Source organism: Phycodurus eques, chromosome 20, assembly GCF_024500275.1.
Source record: "Phycodurus eques isolate BA_2022a chromosome 20, UOR_Pequ_1.1, whole genome shotgun sequence".
NCBI lineage: Eukaryota > Metazoa > Chordata > Actinopteri > Syngnathiformes > Syngnathidae > Phycodurus > Phycodurus eques.
The window spans coordinates 10058621-10072434 of NC_084544.1; the positions used below are offsets into that span (position 1 = coordinate 10058621).

The following is a 13814-nucleotide window of genomic DNA, read 5'->3' on the forward strand; positions in this document are numbered from 1 at the left end:
TCAACATGTACACCTCACTTAGGACAAACAAAAAACAAACAAAATGAAGCAAACCTATCACTCAATGTATGTAAGGAAAAAACAAGCAAGAGGATGATAAAAAAACAAAAAAACGTGACAGTAGTCAGTGAATGTTTATGTCTATTACAAAAAATAGTGATGCCAGTTTGTCCCTGCTTTCCAGCACCAAGCATCCAAATAGGTTGCAGCACATTATTAGTTAACGTTAAACATACAACAGACCAGCTATTAAACTAGTTGAAACATAATATAGATGCTTTCCGTTCCATTTTTAAAAATTTGTGTTTTTATCATTCTCCAAATTGAGCACATTTATTTTTCGGGGGAATTGACTGTATATATATATATATATATATATATATATATATATACAATGTATATGTGAAGTTTGCCATCAGTGTCTATAGTTCTTCATTCATTAGATATGTCAAGCTTTTTATAAAATACATGTGCTTATCCATAATCCTGTCTTATTTTTTATCTTATTTTGCGTAGTGGCTGTGGTGGGTGTGGCTCCATGGTCCTTCTTTCCTTGGGGCCACCATGGGGTTTAGAAACCCCCCTTGCATGGAGGAGAACTTTACTTTCTCCCGTTTACTTTCACATGTCTTAAATATGCAATTAGTCGTTGCTTTTCCGTAATGATTGCAACAGCCACGTGGTGTCATCTATGAATTCCGCTTGGCACTAGACCAGTCCCGAGTGCGAAGATCACACTGAGTCACCGCATCTCCGCCCCTGAGCTTCCCCACCCTTGTGGGGAAACAAAAAGCTATAAAACAGGCGTTGGCGCTTGGAGAGTCACAGCAGCAGGGGCACACACGGGAGCACGATGGAGTTTTGCTCACTGGCCTTACTTGCTTTTTTGTCCTCTTTTTACAAGGTGTTGGCGCTGCGCCCTCAAGGTAATACGCACGCAGCGATCATGCACTCGGGCGAACACGCAATGTGTGCACTTCACATGCAGTTGTCAATATTTGGACTAGAGCGTGTGTGTGTCTTGTTGTGCTTGTTTCAGGTGTGTGCCTCCTCCAAGTGGACGAGGGTCCCTGCAGAGCCGAAATGGGACGTTATTACTACAACACCATCAGTCAAAAGTGCGAGCTTTTCTACTACGGAGGGTGCCAAGGCAACGCCAACAACTTCAGGACTTATCACGAGTGCCACAAAACCTGCTTTAGAATACCAAGTGAGTTGGTATACTACGGAAGCGTATTGCATTCACTTGGATTAAAAAAAAAAAAAAAACAAAACAAAAAACCTCCTGTTTTTATGAGTAAAAACAGCTGCACACCAAAAGCAGCTGCACACCATGTGGGTCCAGTATTTCCATCAGTCTCCTGATCGTCTCTTGAGTCACCACGTAGCCAGCTTGAATGCACTTTAAAGGCATTATCTTGTATCCATGGAGCATACCATATGTGTCCAACTGATTCTGGACAAACATTGCTGTATCTAGCCTGATCTGAATGGGCTTTCCTCCTGAACAAACGCAAAGTCAGCAGGTGCCTGCGTAATGTCGACAAACTAATAACAATACCATCTATGTGACTCAAAGACAGGAGTATCTCCCAATGTCTTAAACCCATATCAAAATAAAACTTGATCAAACTGAATAAGCCGGTCATGTTTCTTACTACGGATTCCGCAAAGAGTCACTTGCAGTTCGCAGGTTCTCGCGTGAGTTCGATGTGTCCCGATAACTCAGGAAAAAAATTGTCAGAAAAACAGGTGGAAAAAAATTTGTCCGAAAAACAGAAAAAAATAGTCAGAAAAACAGAAAAAAAATTGTCAGAAAAACAGGTGGAAAATTTTTTTGTCAGAAAAACAGAAAAAAAAAAGTCAGAAAAACAGGTGGGAAAAAAATGTGTCCGAAAAACAGAAAAAAATTGTCAGAAAAACAGAATAAAATAGTCAGAAAAACAGCCCTCAAAGAAATTACTCAGAAAAACAGGAGTTTTCTTTTTTTTTTTATCCAAATGAATGCAATATATATACGTTGTCTAAAGTTTTGTAAACTTGGCGCATCTGCAAATTCACTTTATTGGGTACCCTAGCACAATTTGATGCACGATATACAGCAGAGGGATTATAATGGTAGAACAAAGCCCATCTTTAACAAAGGGTTTGTAGTTTGTTGTTCGTAACTGCACTGCTCTAATTATTTTGGTTACCTTATGACATAGTAATTTGTTTCCATTCATTTAATCAAATGGTTATGACTTTTTTTTCTGATAGGATAACATCAAGGGGAAATTAAAAAACACTGCTCTATATTTTGTGTTACACACACACACACACACGCAGGCAGGCATTCAAAAAGTGTCAGAGTCAAGGGTCACGCCTGGCTGCAGCTGAGCTGGCCGTGATTTGCTCAAGAGCATCTTGAAAGCAGTCGGGAAGCAGACTGGCATCTCTCCTCTGACTATAGTTGCCAGTTAAATTATTGTCAGCAGCAGGACTCAAACTGAGACCCTCTGATTCCTAAGCCCAGAGTTGAAATGTTTATCTTAATACCTCTGAAAATGTCACCCAAATAAGCATTCTTGTCTTTATAAAGGCATAGCGTTCCAAATATTGTGGGCAACCAGTTTCGATTGCGCCAACCTCTTGTTTTTTCTCCTCCAACCAGAGATCCCTCAGAAGTGTAGGTTTCCCATGGAGGAGGGGCCCTGCCGAGCCCTCTTCAGCCGCTATTTCTTCAACATGACCACCATGCGGTGCGAGCTTTTTTACTACGGCGGCTGCCAGGGCAATGATAACCGCTTCCCAGATTTGGCTTCCTGCAAAGAGTACTGCAGCCCACGAAAAAGTGAGTGATTTAAGAGGTCTTGATTACGCACGTTGTGTTGAGTGATTTGATGAACACAGAATATTTCTATTTTGTCTCTCATTTTGCAGCGGTTCCTGTGCTGTGCCTGGACCCTCTGGACAAAGGCAAATGTTCCGCCTCCATACCGCGCTACTACTACAACAAGACCACCAAGATGTGTGAGGAGTTCATGTACTCAGGGTGCGGCGGGAGCAGCAACAATTTCGTCTCCAGGCACAGCTGCATGGACGTGTGTGTTAAAGGTGTGAACTGATAGAAATTCCAGAAATCTTATTACTGATGCTCGGCTATTGTGCATTCAGGGCTCAAAAGCACTTTGCTACTGAGGAAATCCACTTTATCAGTGTAATGCTAATGTGTTTCAAAAAACTTTGTTTGTTTCAGGAGGGAAAAAGAGAACTGGCCGAGACAAAATACGTCGCTTGAGACGAAATCGCATCACTTTCTTGCAAGCATAGACTTAATGAGAGAATATCCCTCGGATTGATGTTACACAGTACACACACATTTCTCTATTTTGATTACGACTGCAACATGTTTCTGTTGTATTTTTGAGACTGTATTTAATGTATGTTTTATATGACTGTAATTGTCTGAAGCACAATTTTGTATAAATATTATCTATTTTATAAAGTATTTTTTTTCAATTTGTTTGTATATTGGCCTTGTGTTATTTTCTGCAAGAAAAGGCCTGCGAAGGTCTGCGCAATGGAACCTCTCAAGTCAAACACAGCAAAAGTGGTACTGTTTGTAGTTCAACAAACATCTGGAAAAATACTGTATGTCTCAAAAGTCAAACAAACACACCAACATGCATGACATCAACAAATCTTGTAGCAAGTTTTTTTTTTGAATACCAAGAGAGTACAAGTGATGACATGTACTGATAACCATAGACCAGCTCAGATCATCCATCCATCCATCCCTCCATCCATCCATTTTCCTTGCCGCTTATCCTCACTAGGGTCACGGGCTGCTGGAGCCTATCCCAGATATCTTCGGGCGGGAGGCGGGGTACACCCTGAACCGGTCGCCAGCCAATCGCAGGGCACATAGATCACATCAAGTTTACTTTTAAAGCGTTTCATCACTAAACACTCTCGAAGGGCTTCACGAGCCCACAGTTCATAAAAATCAATGACATTCCCTGGTCTAGATGCTAATGCGAATGCATTTATTACATGCTGCACCAGTGTTTTCCAACTTTTATTGAGCCATGGCACACAATTTGCACGAGAAAAATCTCAACACAACACCAAACAAAGCATTCCTGTACAGATGGAATGTGGGTTAGTGTGTGTAATACATAGCAAATTGATTAGATTTTTACAAGTCTAGTGCATTTGACAGTTTAGATTTCTCAACTGTGACACATGAGAAATCTCCTATTAATGGAAGGGGGATATTCCCTCAGAGCTCCGATTCATTCCTCATAATATCTGAAGGACTGTGAGATTTTATCATAGCCGCAAATATTTACAGACAATACGAAAGGAAAGTCCTCTCCCTGTTCGACTGGGTATAAATAGTCATATCTGCTCATAAATTTCTCTTGAAATGAAGAAACATCGCAAAGTTATTTACAGATAGGGCATAACGAGACAAGGAGTGTCCCTTCTGCTGCTGAGCTCCTCAACACCAGAATGGTGTTTAAATTGTTGCATGATGGTTTTAGAATCCTCCCATGTAGGGCAAACATTTCCTTCCTGTCTGTATTTTCCTTTCAATAAATATAATGGTAACTGTGTATTCAGGCGCTGTGGGGATGTTATCTGATAAGCCAGCGTGGTTCTCTCTAAGGTTCCAAAACAACTCTACTATTTTAATTATGACGAATAATAAAGGTGCGATTATTGCACCGCTCTGTCTCCCAACTTAAATGTAGTGATCAGAAAAGATCTGGTGTGTATTTGAGGCAACGTGATGACTCGATACCACTTTCATTAGGCGCTGTAGTACATTAGGCAGCAGACTGTTGCCCTCGTTAAGCGATAATTAATAGACACTTGCAATGGGGAACATTTTTCTTATTATCCCAGGCATGATGACAGCTTGCTATCTGGTTGTATGGGTTTATGCGGTTACTCGTGTAAAAAGCATGCAATGACGATGCATCCAGAGATTTTTTACTTAACCATAAAGCAGTTGCCAATTCATGAAATTATATGATAAATGACACATTTGAGAAATGCTTCAGCACACTATGTACAGTACATAGTACTTTTACAAAGGGAAAGACTCCTTGCTACCCCCTGGTGGCACTGTCATTTAATTGCCATTAATAATTACATTTCTTTAAAATTAATTACATTGATTTGAATTAAATGTATTTTATTTCAGTACGCAAACTAAATGTGTAGATAATCATTTATTTGTTTTGTTGAACTGACAGATTTTGTATCCCCTTGTTAGTTTGTACTCCACCATCGAGATAATGAAAAACTGTTCAGGTGTTGACTCATCGCAGCGATTACTTTGAACAATTGGGTTTTGGAGGTGGATCTTTTTTCCTCTTTTATATGCATCTTTCTTTTTTACAGCACCACTTTTTCAGAGTTGTCCCTGCTTTGGCATTAAAAAAAAAAAAAAAAAGAAAAAAAAGAATGAAACCCCCCAAATTGTTCACTAGTTTTAATGGGATGTCAGTCATATTTTGTGTATATATTTTTTTAGCCAATATTCACAGGCGATTTGTTGACCATTTTGTGCAAAAGAGATTTCTGGCTGACCGCATTCACTAGATTTTAAACATCGGTTTGCCCTCAAGCAGGGATATGATCCCAAATGTAGCATCAAAGTTTTCCTAGTATAAATCAGATCATATCAAAGACTAATGATTGATATATTTGGTGATCAAACTATGCACTGTTCTTCACTAGTCACCTGCTGCCATAATCATGTTGTCTACATGGAAAAAGGCCAGCCCATACCGCACCGTTTTACAGGCACATTTTTAAATGATTAAAAGATAGACTTGTTTGTGGTTCCAGTTTAATTTTTAATGCATGAGCACCTTTATGCAGTAGTTATTGAACTTCTCATGAGGCACAACATCCTCCTTAAATCCTAAAGTGATTACACCGTACTTTGCCTTCAGTATTGACGCAGCAATTGATTTCTTTAAGCTAAGTTCCTGCAGTTCCAACTCCTGCATTCTATCTGCTTCTCTGCATTCTGTGGACTTGACTGCAACGATCAGTCTGTTGTTTGTTTGTGACAATATAGCAGACAACCCAAGGCTGTAAACACATCCGCTGCTTTCACTCCGGTGTCGGAATCATTTGTTATTCACGACTGGTATGAAAATGAAAAGTTACAGATGCCTACAACTTCTCTAATCAGATCAGTTAGAGTCACTGGCGCAAAGGACAACTGTTCAGTTAAAAATAATAATAATAACAATAAAAATGCAGATGACCACAACATATCTTGGATTTTCTCATGAATTGTTATTCAGTGATCGATATAAAGAAAGATTACGGTCAAAAGTTCATCCATTTGTCAAAAGGTAAAAAATGACATGTTCTATTGTTCTAAACAGGCGGACACTTCAAGATGACAGAATAGGACTCCCTGAACAAGCAGATAGGAAAAGGGGTGAACAGGTGAGGAAACGTTCTTTTGTCGTGCCTGCAGCAACTGCATTGAACAACAGAGGGGCAGCAAAATGTTTAAGCTCTTATCTACTTTGCCTGGTGAGAACCAGCAGAGATGCAACTCACCACCATCAGATATCTACAGTATATTGCACTCCTTCTTCAGTGGGATCACCGAATGCGCCATGATACGCTTCTCACAAAAAGCTCGAAGAATTTGGGTTTTGCGTGAAATTTCAGGATAAACGTGAAATGCACTACGTATAACCTTTACAGGTAAACGTAATTTGACCTTCTCCACTGAATGTCCAGCTATTTAATGTCTCAGTACTTTTATTTATTATTTATTAATTTTTTAAAGAACTTGCTGTTCTCAAACAAGGAGCTAATGGATGGACGTAGGGATGAATGGTTACTACTGTTCATTTGCAGTTACAAATGTAGCTTTGAAGTCAACCACACTCCACTGGATAGTCCTGGAGCAAAAACAACAACAACAACAATCTGCTAAACAACAAAAACAAAACAGAAGAGTAAATGTATGCTATAACACAACCCACCAGCATGACTGACCAAATGAGTACATTTTCTACAAGGATCTCCTAGCTGGTGTCTGAAAGCCTAGCCAGGATTTCCTTTTGGTAAACAGCTTAGAGAAAGTCCACAAAAGCCTGAGAAACAAACATAATGTGATTGTTACTGTGACAAATTCTCAAACAAAGTGGCGATGACAGCAACGGCGTGGTTAAACTGGGACACGGACATATTCCCCTATTTACCAAAAACACGCATTCAAATCAGACATACTGTATATTTCAAAGGCAAACACAATGAGACATCAGGATGGGAAACGAGACTACATTACACCAGATGTCAGTTTCAATGTACATTTCAAGTTTCATGTCATCCCTGATATCACTTTTAGATCCAGTGAACACATGAAATAACACACGGTGGCAGACGTCTACATATGCAGCAGGCAGCGACAACAACAAAACCTTTCTTGGTACTCATTACAATGCATCTGTTGACAAACACATTAGTCATTGCTTCTGATTAAATCTCAAACCTGAGAAAATACGGCTGCTCTACAACTCTATCTATTTTTGTGCACGTGCATCCACACAGTTAGAGCAAATGACAGCAGCCCAACAACACGATGGCACCTGTTTTCAGTGTTCGCTGTCTCACTGGTGGTTCCAGTTTCTCTCTTCTGCTGTATGGCAATGGTGGAAAGTAACTCAGTACAAATACATAGTTACTGTACTTAAGTAGATTTTTCAGGTTTCAGGTTTTAGTTAGCTCTTAAACAACATTATCTGAACTTGATTTTTTTCCCTTCTTTGAAACAATTGTGTGTATCAAAAACTGGGTACTAGTGACAATAAAACATGTTTTACTTTTTACTTTTGGAGTAGATTTCTGTCTGTACTTTTTAAATTTTTTTAACTTAAATACTGAATCAGTAGTTCTACTTTTACCAGTCTTTTTTTATGAAAGTATGCATACTTGTACTTCAGTACACAGTGAGTACTTTAGCCACCTCTGTGTGGTGTCCCACAAGGTTCAGTTTTGGGTCCCCCCCACCTTTTGTCTATTTATCTGCTGCCTTTGGGTCTGACCATCAGTGGTATCAATAGTCCATCCGCAGACAACTACAGCAACTATATACCCATTCAGTCCTTGCGGTATCCTTTAGCTGCCCAAGCTCCTTGGCTGTGCCATTGCTATTAGCAACTTCCTACAACTGAACTCTGACAAGACTGAAACACTTATTATTGCCCGTGATCATTTACAACCCTTAATTAAAAACAGATTACGTTCTCATCTACGTCTCATCTTATGTTCAGCCCTGTCCATGTAACATTTCTTCCACCTGTGCAACCTCAATAAAATCCAATAAGTAGTCTCCACTCAGGAAACAGAGATGCTCAGTCATGCCTTTGTCTACTACCGCTTTTGACTATGGCAATATTTTTTCTTCCTTCTCAGCAAAACCGTCCGGGATTGCCTGCAAGACACCTAGAATGCAGCCGCTCGGGTACACACACAGTCTCAAAATAATCTCATGTTACCCCTGTTCTCAATTCCATTCTCTACCTAATCCACACATAAATTAAAAAAACAACGTACTATGTCCCAACACCTATTCTTCTTGCTTAAGGTCAACAATCTCAATCTATTAAGTGTTCCACGCACCCACCTAAAAACATGTGGTGACCACGCTTCCCCAACAGCCGCTCCCAATCTGTGGAACATTTTTCCACCAAAGTTTGCAGAGTCGGTGGAAAGACGTTAATAGGATTTAAAGACTTGGCTCTTTAACCATGGTTTTTTTTCTTACTTTTTACTTTCATATCATGTGTGTTTGATATGTATTTTGTGGCCTTTGTCTGTGAAAGGTGCTTTATGAATGCATTTCGCTTGCACCGCATCTTTTCATCACCGATGTGCATGATCAGTCACGCCTCATCTGCCGGCGTCTCCGACACAAAAATAAAAAGGTGTTTCTTCGTGCCAGAAAGTGACACTGACAAAGCTGCCGCCATGCTCCCTCAGCCTTTTCGTGTGCATCATTATTCCCCAGAATCAAAGACGAAACAGCGCAGTTCTCCTCATTGATTCACCCGCCATCAACTCAACAACGAGGCATAATGAGGGGTTTTGGACTACTCTTGGCAGCAAATGTGACTAATCTAAGTGCGGCTATGCCAGCAGGCATAGCTAATGAGATAATGGTGCTGCGTGATCAGAATGACTTTATTGCAGATTTTGTTTGAGAAGCAGGAGTAGCACTCAGTAGAGTGCAGACAAGAAAATCTGTTGGTTGCCATTCTACTTCCTGATTCATGGAGGATGTAAGGCAACGGGAGAGTACCTTTTTTTTTTTTTTTTCCCGAGGGAAGGCGAAACTGTTCCATTGTGATACAAGGGGAAATAATTGATCAATTTCTGTATTGCCAGATTTCTGTTTGACTGTGCATTACCAGCTTACTTCCTGGCTCGTGGAGGACATTGAAGGTAACAAGAACATTCCATTTTTCAGTTTGGGAGTGCGAAAATGGTTCTATTATTTGCCTCAAACGGCAAAAAGAGAAAATAAAATACAACAACAACAAAAACTGTCATTTTTCTCTGTGTGTGTGTCCATCTGGTTTTTAATTACTAGTCTAATTCCTGGTTAGTCGATAAAACAACAGGATCATACCTTTCTTTATTCTTGGGTGGAAATTAATGTTTCCATAGTCGCTGTAAACGCCAAAACAGAAAATAAATTCCTCTAACAAAAGTGAAAAGGGTAATTAGGCTACATTTTTGTTTATTATCCTGTATGTGGCAGGCTTCTTTCTGGTTTATGTACGTAAATGGAAGGGACTACCATTTGCAAGCCGTCAGGAGGGAAGTGTTTCATTGTCGAAGGGGGGGGGGGAAAAAGAGAAAAATTAATTCTACTATTTGGCTGCATTTTTATCTATCAAAACAATATTACTAATCTTTAGACTTCGCCTCATCAAAAAATAGCAAAATGTAAGGAAGTTAGGAGTTAAGAACCAAAGCTGTTTTCCATTTTTCTGAATGTACTATTCATGGTTTAGCAATCAGAGTTGCTCTCTATGTATACAATATGAATGGTGGAAGATGACAAACATTCCCTTATCTCATCATCACGGCTCATCATCCTGGCTAAAGAGCCGGCGCAGTAATAATACTTTATAAATATGCAGCCACATGTCCACCAGCGTGTGTGTGTGTGTGTGTGTGTGCCGGTGTGCGTCTGCGAGAGAGCCTTTGTGTATGCGTGTGCATGCGAGCAAAACGGATTAATGTTACATTTGTGATGACGGACAAACACCTGGTTGTGAAGTCATTACGTTGGGAAACAAAAAGACAGCAGTAAGATGAGATTTTAAATGTTGGTTTAACAGATGTTCTGCTTTTGTCTCTTCTCCAGCAATTTAATTTCCACTATGGAATAGCAGACAACCAAAAATAGCCTGTTATTACACACAATCTATTTGGGGGACTAACTAGACTCTTGTCTTGACTGATGAATTCACACTTGTGAGGAAGATGATTGGATGGCAGTCAACTTGTCATAAGACCCACAGGAATTAAATTTGTTACTTTGTTTACACTATTAATCAATTTTGTGCTTTAGCAAAATGCAACAAAGATGAATAATCTGGAAAGAAATGACCAGAATGACAGAGTTGCTTAATTTCCTTCTCATTTTAGTCCCATCTCATCTTTTACTTGTCACAATGGTGAAAAATATTTTTTCAAGACACGATTTAGTATCGCTGATCAACATCAACTCCAATGCCACCCAAGTCCTTCCAATTTCATGAGAAAATCAGATTCCAGGTGTTTCTTGTCTTTCCTCTGTTGCTTTTAAGCCCTCACCCACACAAAAGAGTGCTTCAGTCATATGTTTGACCTTCAAAGTGTTGAATGCAAAGCCAAGCGCTCGCTGCCATTGGCCAAAACCTGAACTAAAAATACTCAGAGCAGTCAAAGATGGCAAATGAATGTGAGGGTATCTGGGAAAAAAAAACATCTGTTATTGAGACATTGGGACTATCATTTGTGAAAGAGTGATGTCACACAACTAATTCAGCATGATGCTCAATCAATGTATTGTGCGATATTTGACAAATAATTGAAATGGATTTGATAAAGACCTGAGTCACTCGTTAGTCAGTGGATCACACAGCTGGGTTTATCATCCTTGAAAAAGAGCATCCAGCAACAAATTATCTACCAATTATCCGACCATCTGACCCAGTTTCTTAATCCATCGCCATCTATCGATAAATTGAATTACTATCACCGTCCATTTAAATGAACAATACCCCCGTCTTTCCATCCATTAATTGTCTGTAGCGCTTGTCCTCATTAGGGTCTCTTTCCACAAGGTTAAGGAATGCGTTTATGGGGATTTTTGACCAATCCTCCAGAGGCACATTTGGAAATATTGGACGAGAAGGCCTGGCTCCCAGTCGCCACTAATTCATCCCAAAGTTGTTTTATCGTGTTGAGGTCAGGACTCTGTGCGGGCCAGTCAATTTCACTTCCACCAAACTGGAGCTTGGATGGAGCTTGCTTTGTGCACTGTTGTATAGTCATTTTGGAACAGGAGAGGGCCCAACCCGGAATTGTCCAAAATGTTGGATCCTTAGTTCCAGTAAAATGAACTCTGAATGCTTCAGCATAACAAGAGATTCTGGACGATCTAACAGTTTGGGGATCACCACTTCCTGCTCCGACATGAAGCAAGGTCCATTAAGACATGAATAAGACAGTTTGTTGTGTGTGAACTTGACTGGCCTGCACAGAGTCCTGACTTGCAGAACCTTGTGCTCAGAAAAGATGAAAGTGTTACATAGCTGCAAAGGGTGGACTGATATCATATTAAACCCTATGGATTAAGAATCGGATGACACTTAAATTGGCGGCACGGTGGGCGACTGGTTAGAGCGTCAGCCTCACAGTTCTGAGGAGCGGGGTTCAATCCCCGGCCCCGCCTGTGTGGAGTTTGCATGTTTTCCCCGTGCCTGCGTGGGTTTTCTCCGGGCACTCCGGTTTCCTCCCACATCCCAAAAACATGCATTAATTGGAGACTCTAAATTGCCCGTAGGTGTGAATGTGAGTGCGAATGGTTGTTTGTTTCTATGTGCCCTGCGATTGGCTGGCAACCAGTTCAGGGTGTACCCCGCCTCCTGCCCGATGACAGCTGGGATGGGCTCCAGCACGCCCGCGACCCTAGTGAGGAGAAGCGGCTCAGAAAATGGATGGATGGACATTCACAGAAAGGGGGGAAAGCATTCATGTATACACATATACAATAAATGTATTACTGAAAACATTATACGGTAGATGGTGTATCAAAGAGGCAAGCCAGTTGACTTTACATCACAATGTAAATCGTGCTGTTTGTAAGTCATTGTTTTTTAATTCAGGTGTGATGTGGCACACTTGCAATCACTCCAGGCTCCCTGCAGGTTTATTTCAACTAAATGCCAGTGGGCGTGTTCACCGCGCGCATGCACCCACGCACTTACACGCGCATAAACGCTCACTGGGAGCCGAGACGAGGAGGAGCTCCCGTTTCAAGTGGAGGCTGCTGATTGCCGGTGCAAGAGGAGCGGCCAGTCAGGAGCTGTCACAGCTCCTCGCGGCCACACATTGGCGCCCTGCTCCGTGCACGCGGACCCGAAGCTCCTCTCATTGCAAGGTAGACAGACACTTGCAATACAACTGAATAATTGCTTTGCAATTGGGGCTTTTTAATCACTCCGGAGGACAAAAACCTTTGTTTGCGATTTTCTGGGAGGGGACGCTTTTTACCCCCCCCCAAGTGTTCTTGTGGCTGCCATTTGTATCCATTGGCGTAAGGTAAGTCGTATTTCTGTTGTTAAAATGAAACCGAATTCATTTAGTTGGATCATGTGTGTGTGCAACAAAATCCCCCTTTGCCTGGCAAGATTACTAAAATTAGTATGATAATAATTTATCTCCATTTTATTGTTATATGAGAGGAAACATTGTTTTAGCAAAGTAAAAACAGAGAATGTGACTCATCATGCTGTGTCTTATTCATGAAGATGGATAAGTAAAACTTATACAGCATTGTATTGCAGGAATACAATCAACTCTTATTGATCTGGACATAGTTTAATACGGAAATACTGGCGAGACTACTTGATTTCTAGTCAACATAAATAGCTTTTTTCAGAGGTGGAGTGCAATATGTAAATTTGATTATATTTTGAGTGCATCCCTTGCTTTCCAAGAATACTGTAACTAAACTACAAATAATAAGAGACCTTGAGCACCTAGCTATAAGATGAATGATGCAAGCACTAAGCTAAAAAGATCAATAGATGATTTTGACTTCAGATGCCGAAGATGGTATTATGCCAAATCGAACAGCCTGCATGCGTCCACTTTACACCGATAACACAGTTACAAGGTGAGAAAAATGTTAAATTATTCTTTCATGGCTCCACACACAAATTTGGGCATCCCCTGAGGTGGCTTAACCATTTTAACTGGCCGCTGTCATGACATACAACAGGAGTGTAGTCCAAGGTTTCAAGCACATCCCCAACACTTATGTATGCACGATACAGAAGACAATAATAGCCGCAGGCTGTCGTAGGAAGAAAAGAAGGAAGAGGGCGATGAGAGTAATAGCTCAAAATGAGGGAGACATGAATGAGGAGATCCATGGTGACAGGCAGATGAAGATATGTGCAGCGCCCTGCAGTCAATCGGGCCGACTTGCCGACGTGTCTCTCTGTTTTCTGTGCCTCCAAGACAAGTTTGTCATTCGTCGTCCCCGGTCTATCTATAGCCATTCC

General features: G+C 40.7%; 2 protein-coding genes across 2 annotated transcripts in view; both read left to right on the forward strand.

Annotated features, from left to right (window-relative positions):
• The first annotated feature begins 811 nt into the window (after positions 1-811).
• tfpi2 (tissue factor pathway inhibitor 2) lies at positions 812-3501 on the forward strand. Its single transcript, XM_061664904.1, has 5 exons — positions 812-926; positions 1040-1210; positions 2654-2833; positions 2923-3096; positions 3239-3501. Exons 1-5 carry the CDS (start codon positions 854-856, stop codon positions 3310-3312), a joined length of 672 nt encoding a protein of 223 aa, XP_061520888.1. The 5' UTR covers positions 812-853; the 3' UTR covers positions 3313-3501.
• A 9043-nt stretch (positions 3502-12544) lies between these two features.
• Positions 12545-13814, forward strand: part of calcr (calcitonin receptor) — a 40521-nt gene continuing 39251 nt past the window's right edge. The window contains exon 1 of the mRNA XM_061664842.1: positions 12545-12846. The gene's annotated coding sequence lies outside the window, so the exon portion shown is untranslated. The remainder of the gene's footprint in view (positions 12847-13814) is intronic.

Coding starts and splice junctions, on each gene's coding strand:
- tfpi2 (XM_061664904.1), top strand. CDS start 854: ATGGAGTTTTGCTCACTGGCCTTACTTGCTTTTTTGTCCTCTTTTTAC. Junction 927..1,039: donor GTTGGCGCTGCGCCCTCAAG/GTAATACGCACG, acceptor TGCTTGTTTCAG/GTGTGTGCCTCCTCCAAGTG. Junction 3,097..3,238: donor CATGGACGTGTGTGTTAAAG/GTGTGAACTGAT, acceptor TGTTTGTTTCAG/GAGGGAAAAAGAGAACTGGC.